Raw genomic sequence first — 21,354 nt, 5'->3', positions numbered from 1 at the left:
AATAAAAAGAGTAGAGAAGCAAAAATAAAAAATAAAAACTTTAAAATATTTATATATATATTAAAAATAAAAAAAAAAGAAAAAAAAAATAATAAAAATAAAAAAAAATTAAACTTAAATTAACCGTTTGAAAATATTAAACCTTTTAACCCCCGTTTAGTCAGTCTTCTGTAGTTATTTTTAAAACCGGGTTCAAGATTTTTTTTTTTGTTGTTGTAACTTTTTTCCTTTGAATTCTTTTTTTAGATATCGTTTATATAAAAAATAGTATTATTATTAATAGTTAAAAAAAAAAAAAAAAAGAAAAACATTTTTTTTATTAAAGATTAATCTCTCCCTCTTTTTTTTTTTTTTTTTATTAATAAAATAAACGTTACGGTTGGAAAAAAAAAAAAAAAAAAAAAAAAAAGTTGTTAGGAAATGAAAGTTTCATAATTTTTATTAATTATTAAATATATTTTGTTTATTATGAAAGTATTGTAATGACGCTGCTTTAAAAAGAAAATTTTTTTTTTTTTTTAATTAAAATTTGGTGATAAATTTTTTTAATAACGGATTCATTTTAAAATGAACGTGAAATTTATCCAAGGAATTTATTTATTTGATGTTAATAACCTTTCCATGTACGACGTATCCGATTGATGAAGAAGAACGTCTGCTGAAAAACAAAATGGAGTTAGCATCTATACAAGAAAAATTAAAAGCCGAAGGATGGTATGTTATTATTTATTAATTACATATCGATTTATATTTTTATTTTAAAAACCTTTAACCACACAATTATTATTATCAAATTAAAAATTTCCCATATAATTTTTTTAAAATAAATATTTATTTTAAATGGGGGAAAAAAAAAAAAAAAAAAAAAAATATTTGATTTACGTTTTTGTCTTGTTTTCAATTTTAGGAATTTATCGAACAACGGAATAGATTTAATAAGTCAAAATGGAAAAATAACTGATGTTAAAACACTTATAAAAAAAGCATTAGATGTAAGTGTGCTCCTTTTTTATTTATAATTTATTTAAATTTCATTTTTTTTTTTATTAATTTAATTTATAACCTTAGTAACAGGTAGGTAGGTAGGTAGGTCATTAATCTAACTCCCCTCCTACATTATTATTTTATTTAATTAAATTTTTTTTTTGTTTTTATCAGTTTAAAATGTCTTTAAATGTTGTCAATATGAGATGGGATGATTGGCTGAAATGATTGAATGTGTTGACATTTTTTAAAAGACGATGATCACATTATCGTTTTATTTATCGTTATCCATTTTTCAGGTCGATTTAAAATCGATTTCTGCGGGAGCCTTGCCGGAAGATTTAAGCAAAACCAAATATGAAGAATTACCGGGGAAAATCATATTGCAAATACAAAAAATTAAAAATTTATCAAGTCCTAAAAGTTGTGAATATAAATATAATCCAAGTACAAGCATATTGAAATTAAATCTCACTGATGGAGTTCAAAACATTCAAGCTATTTTAATGGATTCAATTGATAATATTCACATAAATACTTTTCCCGGTAGTAAAATATACATCACATCCGAGACTATTGCTCTGTCGCACGGTTTTTTGCTTTTATACAGTTCTAATGCTCAATTTCTCGGTGGAAAAGTTGATAATTTAATTGAAAAATGGGAATTGAACAAGGTTTGATGGAAATGAAATTATTATCAAAATTTTTTATTTTGTTTAATTAATTTCTCCCTTTTTTTTTTTTTCTTCGAAAGAGGTTGGCTAAACATACCAGAGATAGAATCGAAGAAGGCGGTCCACCACCTTGGATCGGATTCGGTCAGAAAATAATCAAAGCTAACGGATCTGATAAAAATTTTAAATCATTAGATTTAGGTATGAATGATTTTATTTTCTAATCATTGAAAACTTTAAAAAAAAAAAAAAATTTTTAATTCATATCATCATTTATCAGCTAAAAACAGAGATACGTTGGAAAATAGCGAATTTGAAGCTCAGAGAAAAGATGCCATTTTAGAAGCGACTAAAATAGGTTGTACTAAAGTTTTTGGTGGTGGAAATAATAAATTATTGGATTATAATGTACAGCAAATTGTCGATGCCGGATTCACAATCGAAGATGCAGAATATGCTCTTAAGATAAGCAAAAATAATTTGGATAAAGCTTTAAGGTTAGTGTGTGTGTGTGTGTGGTCAAAATGAAATCTTAGGAAATGGTTATCTGAACATGGTAAAAAAAAAATATGATTTATTGTGTTTATAGAAATCTTCAGAATAAATATAATAAGTCTGTTAAAGATGATAATTTGAAATCGAACAGTAAATCAGGAGGAGAAGAAAAAAAAGGGGGTAAAAATCGAAATAAGCATAGAGATGATGAATCAGGACCTTCTCTCAAGCCTAGTGGTAAAGTTTCTCTTTTTGAATTTTTAGAGGACAAGTTACCATTTACTGGTAAGTAATTCAAAATCCCAGGAAATTTTTTGAAAAATTTTGTATTACTCAATTGATTTTTCTTTTACAGAACCCCCCGTGGAAATGAAGCCACCAGAAAAAAGAAATGGTAATGTTTCGAAACAAATAAAGACGAATTCGAAGGGTAATACGGATCGGGTTCGTTTTTCTTACGACGACAAGAGAAATTCAGATAAATCAGATGTTAAAAGTCACAAGAAAAATTTCGATTCGTCAAAACCGTTCAGTAAATACGATTACAACAATGACAAACGTGGAAATTATTCGGATAAAAAATCAGATTTTGGAAAATTTGAAATAAATAAAAAAAATTCAGATGGAGGACTAATGAATTCGAGGAGCGATAAGAGTTTTGGTAATTTCAAAGCGAAACACGAATTAAAAAATGGCGAATATTCTACGAGAAACGATTTGTTCAAAAATAAAATATCCGATAAAAGAAATCAAAACAATTCAAATCCGAGTGCAATAAAGACTCATGGAAAATCCATGGACGTGCCGGAGAGTAAAAAATCGTCGAATTTTAATCAGATAAATGAAAAGCCTCCGAGATTTCAAAAATATCAACAACATCAACAAAATGATAATAATCATTTGATTCAAAATTGGAACGAACATAATTTTAATAGAATCTCACAATGCAATGATTATCAATTGCAAAACAGTCTTGCGAATTTAACTCTTCAGCAAAATATTGCCAATTTTCAAAATCAAAATTCTCAGGATGGATTTGGTGAGGGTTTGACCGGTGGTAGGTAGCATCTTGGCTGACGCCATTTTATTTGATTTAATATTGATGTTGATTTTGGTTTTTTTGTTATTGGCAGGAGTTCCATCGAACGGTACAAAACCAAATAATTTGTTTTACCAAAATTTAATTATTCCATCGAGTCAATCGAACGATAATAGGTTTAGTGGATCACAAAACACTCAACCACCTCCCCAACAGTCCCAACACATAAGTGCTTTTGGGAATCGAAACGTTGGCGGTTATTTGCAACAACAAGATATGAAAAGTTCAGCTTTTTCAAATATTTCTAGTTTGCAAGATATACAGTTTAAAAACAGCGGCTCGTTACTTCACGGTATTATTATTAACAAATTAGCAACTTTTCTAATTTTTGTGTAAGTGTAATAACCTCTTATACATGATATTATTTAGGTTACAATGATTTTCAATCAGTTTTTGGTAACGCTCGAGCTCCTTCGACAAGTTACATAAACCATCCATATCTTACTGGACCAAATGGTATCACACCTCAGTCGCATAAGAAGTGGATGTGGACCAAAGGTGATAAATGCATGGCTAGATATTGGGAGGACCAAATGGTTTGTCACATTTATACATTTTTTTTTTTTCCATCATATTATTAATTTCTTCGATGGGGAGGAAAAAATTTAATCGAGATTTCTGTTTTTTTTTTAGTACTACAATGCAGTCGTCACAGCCGTTTCTGATAATACGTGCGTAGTGAGGTTTACAGATTATGGAAACTACGAAGAAGTTTTACAGGATCATTGTATTCCAATAACCGAGGTATAAATCTACTTTTTAAATTCTTTCATAGAGTAAAAAGTCGAATGCGAGTTATTAATTAATATTATTATTATTTTCAGGAATCATAGGAGCTGATTTCTTGTTTCAGATTTTTATATTTTTTTCTGAAACAAGTCGACACACACTTACCATTCATGTTAGCTTACAACAGTAACAGTTTGAGTTTAACAATTAAAATTAAAATTTCTTTTTTTTTTTTTTTTTTTTTTCCCTCATGCATTGAATAATTCATATGAAAAATTCATTGGAAATTTTTTTTTTTTTGCTATTAGAGCAGTTTTTCGGTTAGAAATAGAAAAAAAGAAAGAAAGAAAGAAAGAAAGGAAAAAAATAATAATAATGATAGATGCATTAATATATATATATTGATTATTATTCTTAGTTTACAGATAATATTATATATATACAATATATATATATATATATACTGATTACTTACATCTTTTCGAATAGTAAAATTAATTATAAATGATGCAAAAAAAAAATTTAGTAATTTAACACATTTTAATGGTACTACATGTTATGAAATGTCGCTTAAACGAAAAAAAAAAGAAAAATTTATGTTAGAAAATCCCTTATTAATAATAATGATGATAATAATGAACAAATACTATTGTTAGCCTTCCTGTAATAATTTATTTGTACGTTTACGCATAATATGTTTTCTCTTATTATCTAATATTATAATAATAATATGTCATGGAAATAATAATAATAATAATAAAAAACACAAAAAAATAAAAGTTTTTTTTTGTATGTTATTGTAAAATAATACTTTTTTTATTTTATCTTTTCTTTTTGGAAAAACGTCATGATGTCACACTCGAGAGAAAATCATCATTTTTAATTTTAAAAAAGGTAAAAAAATTTTAACGAACAACACGAAAACAAATTTATATTATTTTGTTTGTTTATTTTAATAATCTCATCGTACAGGATTACGATTTGATTTTAAATAATTAAAAACTCGAAATGTTTTCTTTTTTTTTTTTTTTTTTTTTAAATATATAAATTGTTATCGAGAAAACAAAAAAGAAAACGGTAATCGAACAAACGCGAACGCGGATTTTTTTTAAAAATGGCAACGTGTTTTTTACTTAAAATGTCGTGTCATCAGATGAAAATTTTGCCTCCAACTGACGCATGCGTCACTGTAACAATTTGAAACTTAATTTGCAAACGTGTTATTTTTTTAATTTTTTTTATTTAAGATAATAAGTGTTTAAACAAATATAAAAGAACAATTATTTTTTGTTTGTGTTTCTGTTTTGTTTCTTTACATATTTTTATGAAAGGTGAGAAAGAATTAAATTAAAAATAATATTTTATGTAATTCCAAGAGGTAAGTATACTTTACACACACACACACACAATAATATAATCGTTTAATAATTTTTGTACTGTATAATTTTTAAATAAAAAAACTATTTTAAAATGTTTGCAATCAATATTACGATATAATTATATATATTAACTGTCACGTTTTAGTAAATGAATAAAAATTTAATTAAAACAATTTATAACCGTAAGTTTCTGTCCCCCTCCCCGCGTTTCCTAATCATTGAAATGTCATTCATTGTAAATGTATAAAAAAAAAAAAATTAACGACTTTTTTTTTTTTGCTTGGTAAAACGTAGATAATAATAAAAAATGTGCTGAGTGAATTAGTTTTCTTATCTCGAATATTATAGAAAAAGAAAATAAGCATTTATTTAAATTTAATTTCAAACGTTTTGCTTTTTTAAACGGATTTATTTTCATTTGTTTAAATATAATGCATCTGTGCTCGAGCATACACAAACGTTTTTAATGTCATAAAAACATTTTCATATACGTAATATTTCCTTTTTCTTGTTTTTTAATTTTATTATATTTTAAAAAAAAACGTTTACGATCATCCATTTTTTTTCTTATATAAAACGAACGAAAAATGAAAAGAGAAAAAAAAAAACGTTGTCGTTCTCACGAAAACGATCAATATCTTATGTGACGTCATTAAAACGTCCGCCATTTTTAATAAAGAACAATTTGAACGAAAAACGTTTTTTTTTTTCGTGCGACTGAAAATTTATTATTTTTAGTAATAATTTATTTGTTTGATGAGGTTTTTTTATAATTTAATTTATTGAAATTGATTTTAAATTATTTTTTTATTTATTTTAGTGAGAAGAATCGTTAATGTCATCATAAATAGAAAATAAAGACGTTATTTGTCGTGTCATTATAATTGGACGGACAATGTTCTAGAACTTTCTAGAACAAAAAATCGTTTCTTTTGGCGTTTATCTATCAGTAAGTTTGGTTTTTTTTTCGTTTTTGGTTTCCTGGTTGTAATAAATCAAAATTAATCTTTATTGTGTCATAATAATGTTAGTTTGTTGTTTATAAATTACTGTTTTAACAAACAAACAAGCAAACAAACGCACACAGGCACAAAAAACGTTAAAACGTTTTAAAAAAAATTTGATTTTTTTTTGTTAAATTATTTATTTATTGATTATTTAAGAATTATTATTATTATTATTATTGATTTTGTTTTTGAAATTTAATAAAAATTTTCCATTGTTTAAATAAATTTTAAAAGACAAATACAAACAAACAACCAACAAACATTTGATTGATGATTAAATTTTCTTTATTATTATTATTATTAGTAGAATTATTAATAATGATTAGCTTTATGTGGTAGTTATCCAACAATCAGTTAAAGTTTTTTTTTTTTTTAGAATAAAAGTTTGGAGGAAGGTAGGAAGGTGGTGGTGGTGGAGATGATGATGATGATGATGATGATGAACTTTATTGAAGTCGTCCCACATTACACGATTTCCGGTATGTTTTTTTAAATACTTGAAATTTTTTTTTGTTTTAACTTGACCTTTTTATTAATGATTGTGACAAGGTCCTAAAGTGTCCTAGTTTTCTTTTACAATCTTTCCAGACAATTTCCTTTGTTCTAATTCCTCTCTTTTAAACCTTTTTCAAGTTCTTTGTCTTATAAGTGTGATAATATCCTGTTTGTTATCTGTAATGGTTCTTTTTAGGTATGTTGTTGTAGGTCATGTAGAACTTCTCTTCTTGTCAGACTTTTAAAATTGTTTATCCGCTTGGTTTGATCCTCACCTGCAACTATGATAAATTTGTTATTATTATCACTCTTAAACTCGGCGTGATTTGTGTACTTGTCGGAGATTTTAAGCTTTCATTCCAGGTTTATACCGGATTCCTTAGGGATAAATGTTCGAATGTCGGTGGTGTTGTCAAAGAATGTCGGCCGTTCTACTTCCTGTACGGTTTCTTCTTATTGTCTTACTTCATTAAATGTGGCATAGCTCCCAGTGATGCTCCCACGATGACCAGAATAGTTTCTGTTTTTACTCCCTAAATCCTGGATATTTCTATTTCCAAATTTCTGTACTTCAGCTTATTGTCTGCTTCTTTGGATGTTTGGTATTTTTTTCCATTGGTACAGATACTTTAATTCATTTACACCATTTTTCAGAATAATATCCGGTTTGTTGTCTGAAACAGTTCTATCAGTGTGCTATTTATAATATTTTCCGAAGAACGCGGGGCGTCCCACATAGTGCGATTTCCTGGATGGTTTCTTCTTTTAGGTTCTTCAAAATCTTTAAATTTCTTTTTATTGAATGTGGCATGGCTCCCAGTGATGCTTCCAAGATGATGGGAATCGTTTCTGTTTTTGTTCCTTACATCCTGGCTATTTCAATCTCTTTCTTTGGCTGTCTGATATTTTTTTCCATTGGTACGGATACTTCAATTAATTTACACCATTATGCTTCAGGATGATATCCTGTTTGTTGGCTGGCACAGTTCTGTCAATGTGTATTTGTTGGTCGTATAGAACTGTGCGTGGGGACCCACTGTCATAACCGGATTTGAAATGAGGTTTTACCACTCCTCGGGTAATCCATCCATTCCATATTCCCGACAGATATTCCAGTGGAGTTGTTATTATTATTATTATTGCAACAATAAACACCATAACGATAATGAATTGAGTCATTTTTATATTTTCATGACACACACACACACAAAAGGTTTTTAGTTTAAATTGAAACTCCCATCGGGGAATTTCTTTGTGTGTTTGTTTGTTTTAGTATTAATATTATTATTATTATCATTATTATTTCAAATAATTATGTGAGAAATGGTAAATAATTTAAATTTTTTTACGCCTTTTTTGTCAGGATTGCAAAAATTAACAATAAAAAATTTATAAGTAGTAGTAGTAGTAGTGATGAGGAAAAATCGATTTTTGGAAAAAAAAGGAATGAGAGAAAGAGAGAAAGAGCGAGAGCGAGAGAGAGAGAAAATGTTAAATATAGGATATGATAAAATAAAATAATGAGAAAATTATAAGAAAAAAAAAGGGAAAAAATAGGAAAACACATTCAATGTAAAAAAAAATTTATATATTTATATATATATTTTTTTCTTCACTTAATTGACTCCAGGTTTTAATGATCTCCCGTTGCGAGTCAATGTGAAAAAAACACTAAAAGCAAAAAAAAAAGGAGAAAAGAGAGAGAGAGAGAAAATTTTTTATTTTATTATTTTTTTCTGTAATTTTATTTAATTAAAAAAAAGAAAAAATTCTTTCTCGAAATGATATCATTTCAAAAACGACGAGGAATAATTTTTAATTTTAATTTTTTTTTCGAGTGTGTGCAATTTTTACGTTTTATTATTATTATTATTATTTTTATTCCCTTAGAATATAAAAACTTTTTTCTTTTGAAAAAAAAAATAATAATAAAATTTGATCTTTTTTTTTTTTTCATTTCAATTGAAAAAAAATATTAAAAAAAAGGAATAAAAAAGTAGAGAAACGAAAATGAAAGAAGAAAATGTAAAAAAAAAAAATGGTTGTTCGATATATCGAATGAAATCGATTCGATTTGTAATCGATATATTTATAAATCAAGTATAATAAATTCACGACACGTTTTTTTTTTACATTTAAATTCGTGAAAAAATTGGAAAGTCCTGGAAAAAATTCTGGAACTTTATAAAAAATCCTTCTTTTTGGAAAATGTGTCAATGTTAAATTATTACGTAATATCATTTTTTTTATTATTTACATTAATTTATTTATTTATAAATACATAAATAATTTATTAATGTTTACGTCACTGCTACGTAACATTAATAAAATAATTTAAAAATGAAAAATAAAAGAAATTCAAAAGGTTTCTTATTATTTTCATAGAAATTTATTTACGATTGGAAAAATTTTTTGTTTTTCGGGATTTTCTCTCTCTCTCTCTCTCTCTCCCCCACAGAATCCCTATTTAACAATTATTTATTATTATTATTATTATTATTTTTATTGTTGAACGAGGCAATGATTTTATATGTGCTTGTCAAAGTTTTTAAACATTCATTTCAGGTTTCTCTACTTGATTTTTTCGTTGGTGCTATTTATAATATTTTCCGGAAAATGTGTGGGTCGTCCCCACACATAACGCCATTTCTCGTACGGTTTCTTATTTTAAATTTTCTTTTATTGAATGTGGCTTGGCTCCCTGTGCTCCCCCGGTTTTTTCTATTTTCAGATTTCTATATTTTACCCTTTTGTTCGCTCCTTTGGCTGTCTGGTGTCTTTCTCGGTACGGATACTTCGATCAGCTTACACCATTTTTCCGCATTATGCTTGAGGATGATATCCGGTTTGTTGTCAGGATCAGTTGTGTCAGTGTGGATTTGTTGATCATACAGAACCGTGCATGGACCCACTGTCGTAACCAGGGTTGTATCATTCTTCGACTAGTCCATCCATTCCGTATTCATGACAGATATTCCAGTGGAGTTATTTACAGATTTTATTGTGACTCTTTAGGTATTCATGTTTTGTTAATATCGTACAACCGGAAATTAATTGATCGATTGTTTTCGACTTACGATTGTTTAATTCGGCACATATCATTTTGACGGGCTTTCTTCTTCTTTCAATTATAGATCCGCAATGCTTAATCTTGTACAGCTGTATTATTATTATTATTTTCATTTTTACACACGACAACATTTTGTGTCCTTGTCGAAGTTTTAAGCACTTTTTCCAGGTTTCCACTCGATTTCTTAGAAATGATTGCCCGAATATTAATGAGGTTACCTATAAAATTTTCCGGAAAATGTGGGACGTCCCAGACATGCTTTCTTTTTTATGAAATTCTTCAGAATCTGATTCAGATTTCCTTCTATTAAATGTGACGCATCTCCCCGTGCTCCCACGATGACCAGAACAGTTTCCGTTTTTACTCCCCACATCCTGGCTATTTCAATTTCCAAATTCTCCAGTTTTCCAGCCTTTTGTCCGTCCGCTACTTTCTCCGTAGTATTTTTTCCCACCGGTGCGAATTATTATTATTATTATTATTAAAAAAAGTGGTCACGATTCCCACTTTTTTTTTTTTTTAAATTCCCGGGGGGAGAAGAAGGAAGAGGTGGAAACAATTGCGAAAAATTAAATTCATTTAATTAATAATATTTTACGATGGAATATTTTTAATTTTTCGGCAAAAAAATTCTCACTTACAATAATATTAATAATAATAATAGTAGTAATAATAATAATAATAATAATTTAATTAGTCGGTGTTAAACGTTTGCGTTGTGGGATTTAAAAAAAAAAAATTTTTTTTTTTTTGGTTTGAAGTAATCAACCGGAAAAAGGAAAAACGATTCAAATTTTAAAATTGGTTTCCTATTATTAGATATAGTTCGTAAAAACGCTTATCGATTTTAAAATTATTATTATTATTATTATTTTACCACGTTTTACGTCATTAAAAAATTCATGATAATAATAATAATAATAATAATATTTTTAAACGTTGATTAAATTCAAATCGATATGGAGATTGATTCATTTAATTTTTTGCAAAAAAAATATTACGATTATTTTTTTTTTATGAGGAGTGGGGGGGAGGAGGCCTACGGATAATAAATATTTTGTACGAGATTTCCGGTTATAATTTATAGTCTATATATATAAAAGTTATAGTCTATATTTTGACCCTCGTTTTCGCTATATCAATTTTTTTTTTTTTTATCAGACGCACGCGTCGAAATTTCCATTTTTCTTTCGTATTTAATTACGAGAAAAATAATAATAATAATAATTAATCGAAAAGCACAAGTTAATTTATTAAAATAATAATAATAATAATAATAATAATGTATTCGATTAAGAATAAAAAATTTATTATTATTATTATTAATGTAGGAAAAAAATGGCGCGTTGAGTTTTTCTATCTAACAAATAAGCTGGGATTTATGTCATAAAGGGGAGGTTCCATATAAACGATCGATATTACCCCGAAAACTTGGTCGTCAGTTTTTTAAAATTCGTTCGTATGAACGGTCGTGTATATGCTAAAAGTGATTTTTTTTTTTTTTGGGGGGGGGGGAAGGGGAGATTTTTCTTCTTCAAATGATTTTTATTAGTCTTCCATTTTAAGGTAATGAAATTTTGTATGGAGAAATTGACGTAATCGTATTTTAATGTAATTTTTTTTCTAAAATGATTTTCCCGGGATTTTAATTTTGTAAAAATAATTTTTAACTTTTTCTATCCCTCATCCCTAATTGCTCCCCTCGAAACAGGGAAAAAAAAATAAATTTTATGTAATAATTATTAAATTTTTAACTTATACGCACCATTAATGACCGTTATTTATTTTACAGGGTGTGAAAAATGAATAGTATACGAAAAATGAATGAAATTATACAATTGTTGAATAAGAGAAAAAAAATTTTTTATAAAACGATAACAAAATTAGTTAATATTTATTTAAGTTAGATATAAATTATTATTAAAAAAAAGGAAAAAAGGAAAGGATAAAAGGAAAATGTCGGAATTTCAAAAAAAAGATTTATGTCCACGTTTAATTGATTATCTAGCAATTGTCGGAGTGAGAAGCGGACCACACGTTCGAGGTAAATAATAATAATAATAAATTTTTCAATAATAATAATAATTACAATAATGTGAAATTTTTTTAGGTTCCGGTCCTGTTCAACCACCGGAATTATTAAGACGATATCCACCGGAAGATCATCAGGATTTTCCATTTCCCATTGATATGGTTTATTTTTGTCAACCCGAAGGTTGTTTATCTGTAGGACCGAGACGTACAGAAAGAAGAGATCCGACATCTTTTGTTTTTGCATTGACCGAAAAAGATTCGGGTAATGAATTGACAAAAAAAAAAAAAATGGCGGTTATTATTTATAAATAGAAATTATATATTTAATTTTTTTTTTTTTTTTTTAGGAAAATGTAGGTACGGAATATGTGTGAATTTTTATAGGGCTATTGAAAAAACACAAACGAATGGAAATAATAAACGTGATAGAAGATCGTCAACGTTTCGAAGAGAATCATGGAGAAAAAGTATGGAAAAAAGTTCGGATTCGGCTTTTTCCAGGTATTATTATTATTATTATTCATTTGAAATTTTCCATTTTTCTTTTAAACTTCTCACACATTTGACCCCTTTTTATTTATAGAGCATGTTTAACGCCTCCTCAAAAGTTTTTTAAAGGTTAAAAGGTCGTGGGAGAAAATAAAAAAAAAACTTTTTTTTTTTTTTTAATATTAAATTTTAATTTTAAATGAATTGTTTTATTATTTCAATTAATTAAATATATAAAATAGGATGATACGTAATTTTAATTAAAATGGTTTTTTTTATTGTAGAGTTTTAGAAATTTGAAAATAAATTTTTTAATTTGGGTTGTAAAAGTCTCCCGCCCCCCTTCCCCTCAAAAAAAAAAAAAAACAATGTGGGGGGAATTTTCTATTCTTTTATTGATTATTGTTAAAATTATATTAATTTTTTTTTTTTTTTTTTTTTAGCGATTATAGAAGCAATATTGGTCCAAGCGATTCGGAAAGAGATTGTCCAAGTCGTAGAGATTCAGAATCATCAGAAAGAAGAAAAGAAAAATGTCAAGTTGGTGATTTTCAACCTCGTTTAGGTGTCATACCAACAACGGGTAACGATTCTGAATCTGGTGGTAGTCATAGTCCGAGTCCAAGAGCAACAAGAAAAAGACAGGTTGGATTTTATTTTTATTTTGTAGAGAGTTTGTATTTTGTTGAGGGTTATTAATTTATTTTTATTTTGTAGAGAGTTAGAAATCATTCTTTAACTTCTTTATGTCTACTAAGTCATCATCCATTTTTTTCGACGTTTCGTGAAATTTTATTCATATTAAAAAAATTAATAGATGGTTGTAATGAGAATACGAGTCCTAAAAGAGTTGGTGCTTCGAAACAATTCACGAGGTTTGGGTTATTTTTACCATACGAATAAATTCAAGGAGTGGATAAAAAGTAAAAAATGTGATTTTTGTTCTCCAGAGATACAGTTTGGTCGGTATTGACGGGAAAAGTATTTGAAGGAATACCATCAATCGTACTTCACGACGTACGAGAAATCGAAACGTGGATATTACGCTTGCTCAGCGCACCGGTTCCAGTTCCAGGACGAACAAAAGTCGAAATGGAAATATTAGAATCAACCATATTGCCCCCATTTGTATTTGCCTTACCGGATCATACGCGTTTTTCACTCGTAGATTTTCCTCTTCATTTGCCTTTAGAACTTTTAGGTGTAGATACGTGTTTGAAAGTTTTAACTCTTATCCTTTTGGAGAATAAGGTTTGTAATACGTCATAATAATAATTATCGTTGCATGATTGATGGGAAAAACTTTTTTTTTTTTTTCTTTCAGGTTTTACTCCAAAGTCGTGATTATAATGCTCTTTCAATGAGCGTAATGGCCTTCGTTACTATGATATATCCCTTAGAGTACATGTTCCCTGTTATTCCCTTATTACCGACTTGTATGAGTTGCGCTGAACAATTGCTTCTGGCTCCCACTCCTTTTGTTATCGGTGTTCCAGCAAGCTTTTTACTTTATAAAAAAAATTTTAAGTAAGTCGAATTTATTTTTAAATTTATTTAAAAAAAGGTTCGTGTTATTAATTTATCGATTTTTAATTATCAGGTTACCCGACGACATTTGGCTCGTAGATTTAGATAGTAATAAAATTATATCGTCAGCAAATTTAGAAGATTTACCCCCGTTACCGGAGCCCGAGGGTGCCATATTGAAAAATCATTTGAAACAAGTAAGAATTTTATCAACATTTTTTTTTTTTTTAAAAACAGAATATCATTTAAAAGCTAGCATTTTAAAATTCATTTGTTTTAAGTTGCGCACACACACTTAACATTAAATCGTGCACAATATATTCCCCTCCCCCCCGTGCCCGCGCCCCCCATAATTCAAAATAAAATTCGTTAACTTTTCTCCTTTTTCATTTGATTTTTTTTTTTGTTTTTTTTTTTTTCTTCTTAATTTTATTCTTATTTTTGAAATTTTTTTATGTCTGTATCTTAGGCAATGCAGCATATGGATCAGGTAAAACGAAGGCAAACAAATAAGATCTAAAAAAAAAAAAATCAATCAATAGATATTAGATATTAGTCAATAGTATATATATTTAGTTGTAGGCACAATAGCCAAAAGCTTTTATCCCGTTCTAAAATCACAAAAGAACTAAAAATGGAATTTAAAATAAAAAATTGATTTAGGGTGGACGTTTAAAATATTAAAAAGAGAGAGAGAGAGAAAGAGAGAGACATGTGAAAATATTTTATTTGTGGTTTTAGAATGAAATAAATGTAGATAACAGCTAAAATTAGTTAGTTTTTAGATGAAAAACAAAAAAATATGACGTAATTAATATAGGTAGCCTTTAAGAAAAACGATATGACTGCATGTAAAAAGAATCTAAATAATAATAATAATATCAATCATGGTGATGATTTTAATAGGAAAATTTTAATTTTACAGGCGCTCAGCGGACTCACAGTTTCTGCTTTTCAACTTACAAGTTTTAACTCGCAAAGAACTATAACAACTCCACAAAATTTTCAAACTCCCAGAGAACTAAGTCAACAATTGAAAAAGGAAAGCACTACTAATTATAATCACAGTCAGGGAAATTTAGGGTAAAAGATTGATTTTTTTTTTAATAATAAACAACAAAAAAGTTTTTTTTAAATAAATAATTCATTAAATTAATATTTAGGTATTCTCCGGTGAGAAGTATGCCCGTGGAGCAAATAATAGAAAATACTCCAGTTTCCAATAATCCTTTTATTCAACCTTCGCATCATCAAACAAATCCTTTCTTGTCGTCTCCCGGTCAAGAAGTAAGCCTTAATTTAGAACAAAACGTGCCTATATTTGAATCGGAAACAACAAATCCATTTTTACAAAATTTTCCTTCTCAATCGTTTCAACATCAGCAGCAGTCGCAACAGCAACAACAACAGCAATACCAGCAGCACCAGGTTCAAGTACAACAAATTCAACACCAATACCAACAGCAGCAATCTCAGCCTTATTACGTGCAACAGCAGCAGCAGCAGCAATACCAGCAACCGCAATCGTTTTCAATGACAATGCAACAGCCTTCGAATTCGTTCATTTACGGAAGTGATATCGATTCCGTAGATATTGCAACTAGAGTGGCCATTGTAAAATTTTTCAACTCTCAAAATTTATTAGCTAATTTTACGGAACATACTAGAACGTTGAGATTATATCCCAGACCGGTAGTTGCCTTTCAAATAAATAGTTTTCTTAGAAGTAGACCGAGAGCTAGTCATTTTTTAAATCGTTTTGCAAGAACTCAAGTAAGTCATTTTTATTTTTTATTTTTTTTTTTAATGAATGAAATTTTATTTTTATTAAATATCATAAATATTTTTTTCAGGCCGTTGAATTTTTAGCCGAATGGTCTCTCACCCCGACAAATGTTGCTTTCTTTAGAGTTCACACGGGTTTATACGATCCGAAAGAAATCGGTGATAAAGCTAAATGGTTTGCTGATAGTTTGGATCCGATTCGGTTTATCGTATGGGACGAATGCAGCACATTAAATTCAGCTTTACAAATCATTAATCAGCAAGAACAACCCACGGGTACATTTTAGAAATTTAAAAAAAAAAAAAAAAAAAAAAGGGATTTTCGGAAAGACTCATTGAAAATTAATTAAATAATTGTAAATTTTAGATGAAAGTGGATCTGATTCAGACGGAGATGAGAGTACAAGTTCCAGTTATTCTTCACTAAGCGATTTCGTTTCGGAAATGGTATCATCAGATCTTTCGCCGAGTAAGTTTTATTGAAATTCGAAGGTACCTTATATTCGTTTGTGAATTTTTTAATTGGTCTTAACTTACTCATTTTCAAAGTTAAGTTTTTAATTGACAAATTCACAAACGAAAAACATTTGTTACGTGAATTTTTTAAATAGGTGTTCCTCATCATTTAAATTCAACAGTGCCAATGTCACTTTCATCAAATCTCGATCCGAAAAATATATACAATCCACCGACTAATTTAAATTACGGTCTTTCATCTGGACCACCGGACTCGAAATCTCCACAAAGCAGTCAATCTTCCAGTCACAGCGATCTGAGCTCACCGACATTCAATCGCGATCCCGATTTTGATTTTTCTAATCCTGACAATTATGTTAAAACCAATGCTCTTGTAAGTTATTTTTTATTCATATTTTCCCTCGAACTTTGTCGAGTTTTCTTTAACAATTTTTTTTTTTTTTTTTAGGGTAAGGAAGAACCCACGAGTACCGAAAACGAAACGGATTCAAATTCTACAAATACAACTCCCAAAACTATGATAAGTAATGAGAGTAGCATAAAACAAGCGAGTCCGACGCCATCTTTAAGTAGTGAAGTGTCAAGTGGTCCTCTTGAAAGACCGACCAGACTCACGAGATCCGTCACTCCAGTACCGGTGATTATATTTATTATTTACTTAAAAATTTTTATTTTTAATTTTACAAAATAATCTATTATAAACTTTATAGATGATTCCTTCGAGTCCTCTTCAAAGGCAACCGAGTGTTGGAAACGTATTGGCTCGAACATCCAGTTTCGGAAGTAATAATTACGATTTAAATCGCTCAAGTTCTGGAAGTTCCATCGTTCAACGTCAAAGCTCCAGTAGTTCGACGGGAAACAAACAAGGATCTCCCAGTTCAATTTTCGAACAATTTACAAATCAAGCAAAGGAATTAGTTCGAGAAACCAAACGTCAAAGCAGTCAAGATGGTATACTCGCTCAAATGGACAAAGTACGTATTTCTTCGTATCCCAACTCGTACTCAAATTATTATTATTATCATTTGTATGTAATTGTGCGTTAATTTATTTCCATTTATTTAAAGTTCAAAGGTCAAGCCAAAGAAAAACTATCGATCGATGAAGGAAATGCAATATTAGCACCCCTAGATAAAGTGAGAACTTTTTTTTTTTTTTTTAATTTTTTATTTGATTCAAACAACAGCAAAACAATATCAACGAACGAATTCATTTTTTAATTTCAGTTGACCATGCAAGCAAAAAAAGCTGCAGAAGAAGCATCAAAATCAGCTTTGGAGGCTTCGAAAGCAGCAACGGCCGTTTCTAAAAATACTTTTGAAGATTTAACTTACGTTTCCAAAACTACATTTGGTGATTTGACTAAAAGCGCTAAAGAAGCCGTCGCTAAAAAAGGATTGATAAAGGTTAGTAAAAAAGGCATTTGCTTAAAATAAAATGGAGAGCTTTTATTTAATAATTTAGTTCTTTATTAAATTTTATTAGAGGTTGAGTGATTCAAAAGAAGATGCAGATTCGCCAAGTACTTCGTTGGTTCAACACAGTTTTCTCGGTTCAGGTTCGAGAGATTTTTTTTCCAACATCGGTTCCGACCTCAACGGCATCGCTGATAAAACGACAAATATGTTCACTGGATTATTCGGTGAATATCGAATGACACACTAAAATTAACAAAAATAAATTTTTTTCCCTCACTTCGACCCGTGACACATTCGTTTGTTTTTTTTTTATTTCAGGAAGTAAAAATACCGGAAACAAAAATTCATTGGCTCAAAATATACAATCATCATCATTATTTTCATCATTTTCAAATTCGAAATCTTCTCAGAATCAACAAGATCGATATTCTAGATCGTCACCTCCTCCTCCATCTACTCCACAACGTCAGCAATATCAACAGGGAGCAAACACAACAACAACAACAACAACAATCACAAAATAAATTTCAACAAGCTTTCGGTCCTTTTCCTCAGGGTCGAAAAGGTTTGGTTGAAAGAAGTTCTCTCATACGACACGCTAGTCAAAAACCTCAAAGGTTTAGCCCAGATTTACTCAGATCTCAGAATAACGAAAAAAATATTGTTAATTTGGAAAATCAGTCGTTTTTAAAAGATGTACGTACAGGTTTTTAGTTTCTTCTTCCACGTTCAAAAAAAAATTCATCGACCGTTAAAATTTCTTGTCGTTTTTATTTTCAGGTCGTTAATCAAGTTTTAGAAGGCGAAGGAGTCGGTTGGTTAAAATTTAACAGATTAAAAAAATTACTCGAAGATGAAAACTATAGAAATTTCGTCGTTTCGAGACTAAATAAAACATTGGACAAAAAAATCGGACCCGATAATCACATTGACGACGTGGTAAGTTTTTCATCTATCTGCTTCCACGTCATTTTTAACTCCGATTCGTTTCATTAACAATATAATTTATTGTTTTTTTTTTTTTTTTCAGTGCGTATCGAAGAGAGTTTATAAAGGAATGTTAAAAACTCTTCAAGCTTTAATTTACGGGTTGGAAAAAAGTTATGAAAATTTCGGTCCCGGAGGAATGGCTTCCGTTTTTCAAATACTTGAAATTGCTCACACACATTATTGGACCAAAGATTTAAATGAAGCCACTCCGATGGATTTATCAAGTTCCTCTTTGCTTTCACAATCGTCTTCACCTTTCGGTAGTAGGGAAAATTTAAAAAGTCCTTCGTCACCGATCAGCGGTGAAGTATCACGAAAAGCTTCGCAACAAGGATTGCTGGGTAATCATTTATCATTTTAATTTTTTTTTTTTTTGTATTGTTCAAACACGTTCGAACGTTTCTTCCTTTTTTTTTTTTCCAGATGTAAATATGCCGCAATTAAAGTTTGAAAATAGTTTGGGTGAAGAAGTGACGTCAACGACGGACATGCTAAGAGATTTATTAAATCAAAAGCGTAAAATGCTTTTACCCAAATTAACATCGGTCGAAAGTGAGGTAATAATTTTTTAACTATACTACTTTCAATTCGACCCCCCCCCCCCCCCAAAAAAAAAAAAAAAAAAAAAAATTACCCATTTTTGTTCAGGTGACGGTCGATCAGTTAGGTTCAAACGAAGGGTATTCGTCTTGTGCTTCAGAAGCCGGTAGCATTTTTACTAACCCAGCATTTAGTCGACATCGAGCGTCTTTTCGAAGCACCGTTTCTGATTCCGAAGTCGATGGCGGAAATGTAAATAAATTAGAACCGACAAATCATTATTATTTGATTTCTTTTTTATTATTATTATTATTATTCTAGTTGAATTCGCGGACTTTAGATTTTTTTTTGCGATGAGAATTAGAAAACTCGATGCACTTTCAAATTAGTTTTTCTTTTTTTATAACACTCTTCATTGAAACTTAGGGTTTCACTTTTCTTATTATTATTATTATTACATGACGAGAGTACGTAATGAGTTTTTTTAAAATGAAAATATTATTATTTTATTTTCAGTTTATCAAACCGCAAAAACAAAGGAATTCATCCGTTTGGAGCAGTAAATCAAGCATAAGTGCAGGTTTCAGGTATCACGGTGGTAGCATAATAAACACATCGGGAAGTCCATCGCCGGACGGTGGTAGAACGTATTTATTCGAAGGATTGATCGGAAAGGAGAGATCAAATTTATGGGATCAAATGCAATTTTGGGAAGATGCTTTCTTAGATGCCGTTTCATTAGAAAGAGATATCGTGGGAATGGATCAAGGTCCAAGAGAAATGATGGAAAGGTAAAAAAAGAAAAAAAAAATTGAATTATTGACATCGCGTGTGAGAGAGAGAGAGAGAGAGATTATTATTTGTAAAAATTTAAGGTATAATTCTCTGAGCGAAACGGAAAGGAAAAGGTTGGAACACGAAGAAGATCGTTTACTCTCGACAATGTTGTACAATCTCGTAGCCATGATGGTCATGATGAACGTAAATAAATTGGAATGCAAGAGAAAATGTCGAAGGTTGTTGGGTAAAAGTCACATAGGTTTGGTGTACAGTCAAGAAGTTAACGAATTACTCGATCAAATCGGTAATTTGGTAAGTGTTTGTACTAATAATGATGATTAAAATACGCGTAGTATTAAATGGCGATTTGTTATTATATGATAGCACGGAAACGACATCGATTTGAAACCGTTGGGATCGAGACAGTTAAACCGTCAAAGTTTTACAGTTCATCAGGGTGTCGATTCGACGGGAGATTTATTATTTCTCGAAGTTCGGGAAGATGGTTTGGTATTGAGATCGATGAACGGTACCATAGTTGAACGTTGGTGGTACGAACGTCTCGTTAACATGACGTATTCTCCGAGAAACAAAGTTTTGTGTTTGTGGAGACGAAACGGAGGACAAACTCAACTTCGAAAATACTACACGAAAAAAGTAAGAGAAATCCTGTCCCTCTTGATAATAATAATAATGATGTTAATTGAAAAATGTGATATTTGAGAGTAAAAAAAAAATTTTTCCAGTGTAAAAATTTATATTACTGCATAAAAAGCGCTCTGGAGAAAGCATGCGCGAGAGGAGGTTTAGGACCGCCCGGTGAACTCGGCGGTGAATTTCCAGTACAAGACATGAAAACTGGAGAAGGAGGATTGTTACAAGTTTGTATGGAAGGAGTCGGTCTTCTTTTCGTCAACAGCAAGGTAAATTATTTTATTTCATTAAAAAACTTTTTCCATTTTTTTTTTTATTCGCTTTGTCATTGATGACATTTTTTTTAATTTATTATTATTATTATTATTATTATTATTATTTAGCCATGTGGTGCAATATTTTGTTTTATTATTATTATTATTATTATTTAATTAATTAATCGTAATCGAACCGTTTATTACGTACCTAACTTCTCAAAATCGGGTTAATCGCGTTTTTTTTTTTTTTTTTTTTTTTTTGTTTCAAAACTCCGACATTGATTTTGATTTTTTTTAACGAAACATTAATCGTACGCCATTTGTAAATTTCCTCTAACACGATTCTAATTACACGTTCGTTTTTTTTTTTTTTTTTTTTTTTATTATTTAAATAAGACCGAGAGAGAAATACGTTCGAATCGATTTTTATCGATATATATCGATCGATTATCGTTTTCTTTTTTTTTT

General features: G+C 29.3%; 2 protein-coding genes across 2 annotated transcripts in view; both read left to right on the top strand.

Moving 5' to 3' along the window:
* Nucleotides 1-670: 670 nt before the first annotated feature.
* Phum_PHUM407100 (uncharacterized protein) lies at nucleotides 671-4,171 on the top strand (the record flags this gene model as incomplete). Its single annotated transcript, XM_002428828.1, has 12 exons — nucleotides 671-714; nucleotides 908-992; nucleotides 1,284-1,658; nucleotides 1,739-1,859; nucleotides 1,939-2,155; nucleotides 2,248-2,438; nucleotides 2,509-3,210; nucleotides 3,287-3,544; nucleotides 3,622-3,788; nucleotides 3,886-3,996; nucleotides 4,028-4,046; nucleotides 4,077-4,171. 12 exons carry the CDS (start codon nucleotides 671-673, stop codon nucleotides 4,169-4,171), a joined length of 2,385 nt encoding a protein of 794 aa, XP_002428873.1.
* Nucleotides 4,172-11,888: 7,717 nt separating this feature from the next.
* The window catches only part of Phum_PHUM406990 (map-kinase activating death domain protein, putative), a gene marked incomplete at its 5' end in the record, with an annotated part of 15,365 nt that continues 5,899 nt past the window's right edge, over nucleotides 11,889-21,354 (top strand). The window contains 26 exons of the mRNA XM_002428827.1: nucleotides 11,889-11,976; nucleotides 12,043-12,228; nucleotides 12,314-12,467; nucleotides 12,911-13,100; nucleotides 13,173-13,330; nucleotides 13,406-13,706; nucleotides 13,780-13,982; nucleotides 14,056-14,179; nucleotides 15,402-15,755; nucleotides 15,836-16,043; nucleotides 16,135-16,236; nucleotides 16,379-16,617; nucleotides 16,693-16,875; nucleotides 16,955-17,221; nucleotides 17,315-17,383; nucleotides 17,474-17,653; nucleotides 17,733-17,889; nucleotides 18,099-18,361; nucleotides 18,446-18,604; nucleotides 18,696-18,996; nucleotides 19,079-19,212; nucleotides 19,304-19,447; nucleotides 19,712-19,986; nucleotides 20,071-20,287; nucleotides 20,360-20,632; nucleotides 20,722-20,898. Coding sequence (XP_002428872.1) covers nucleotides 11,889-11,976; nucleotides 12,043-12,228; nucleotides 12,314-12,467; nucleotides 12,911-13,100; nucleotides 13,173-13,330; nucleotides 13,406-13,706; nucleotides 13,780-13,982; nucleotides 14,056-14,179; nucleotides 15,402-15,755; nucleotides 15,836-16,043; nucleotides 16,135-16,236; nucleotides 16,379-16,617; nucleotides 16,693-16,875; nucleotides 16,955-17,221; nucleotides 17,315-17,383; nucleotides 17,474-17,653; nucleotides 17,733-17,889; nucleotides 18,099-18,361; nucleotides 18,446-18,604; nucleotides 18,696-18,996; nucleotides 19,079-19,212; nucleotides 19,304-19,447; nucleotides 19,712-19,986; nucleotides 20,071-20,287; nucleotides 20,360-20,632; nucleotides 20,722-20,898 — 5,106 coding nt within the window. The remainder of the gene's footprint in view (nucleotides 11,977-12,042; nucleotides 12,229-12,313; nucleotides 12,468-12,910; nucleotides 13,101-13,172; nucleotides 13,331-13,405; nucleotides 13,707-13,779; nucleotides 13,983-14,055; nucleotides 14,180-15,401; nucleotides 15,756-15,835; nucleotides 16,044-16,134; nucleotides 16,237-16,378; nucleotides 16,618-16,692; nucleotides 16,876-16,954; nucleotides 17,222-17,314; nucleotides 17,384-17,473; nucleotides 17,654-17,732; nucleotides 17,890-18,098; nucleotides 18,362-18,445; nucleotides 18,605-18,695; nucleotides 18,997-19,078; nucleotides 19,213-19,303; nucleotides 19,448-19,711; nucleotides 19,987-20,070; nucleotides 20,288-20,359; nucleotides 20,633-20,721; nucleotides 20,899-21,354) is intronic.

The sequence above is a fragment of the Pediculus humanus genome, genomic scaffold (assembly GCF_000006295.1).
Source record: "Pediculus humanus corporis 1103172108067 genomic scaffold, whole genome shotgun sequence".
Classification (NCBI taxonomy): Eukaryota; Metazoa; Arthropoda; class Insecta; order Psocodea; family Pediculidae; genus Pediculus; species Pediculus humanus.
Note: the sequence above shows the minus strand (reverse complement) of the source record. Positions and strands in the feature narration are given on the sequence as shown.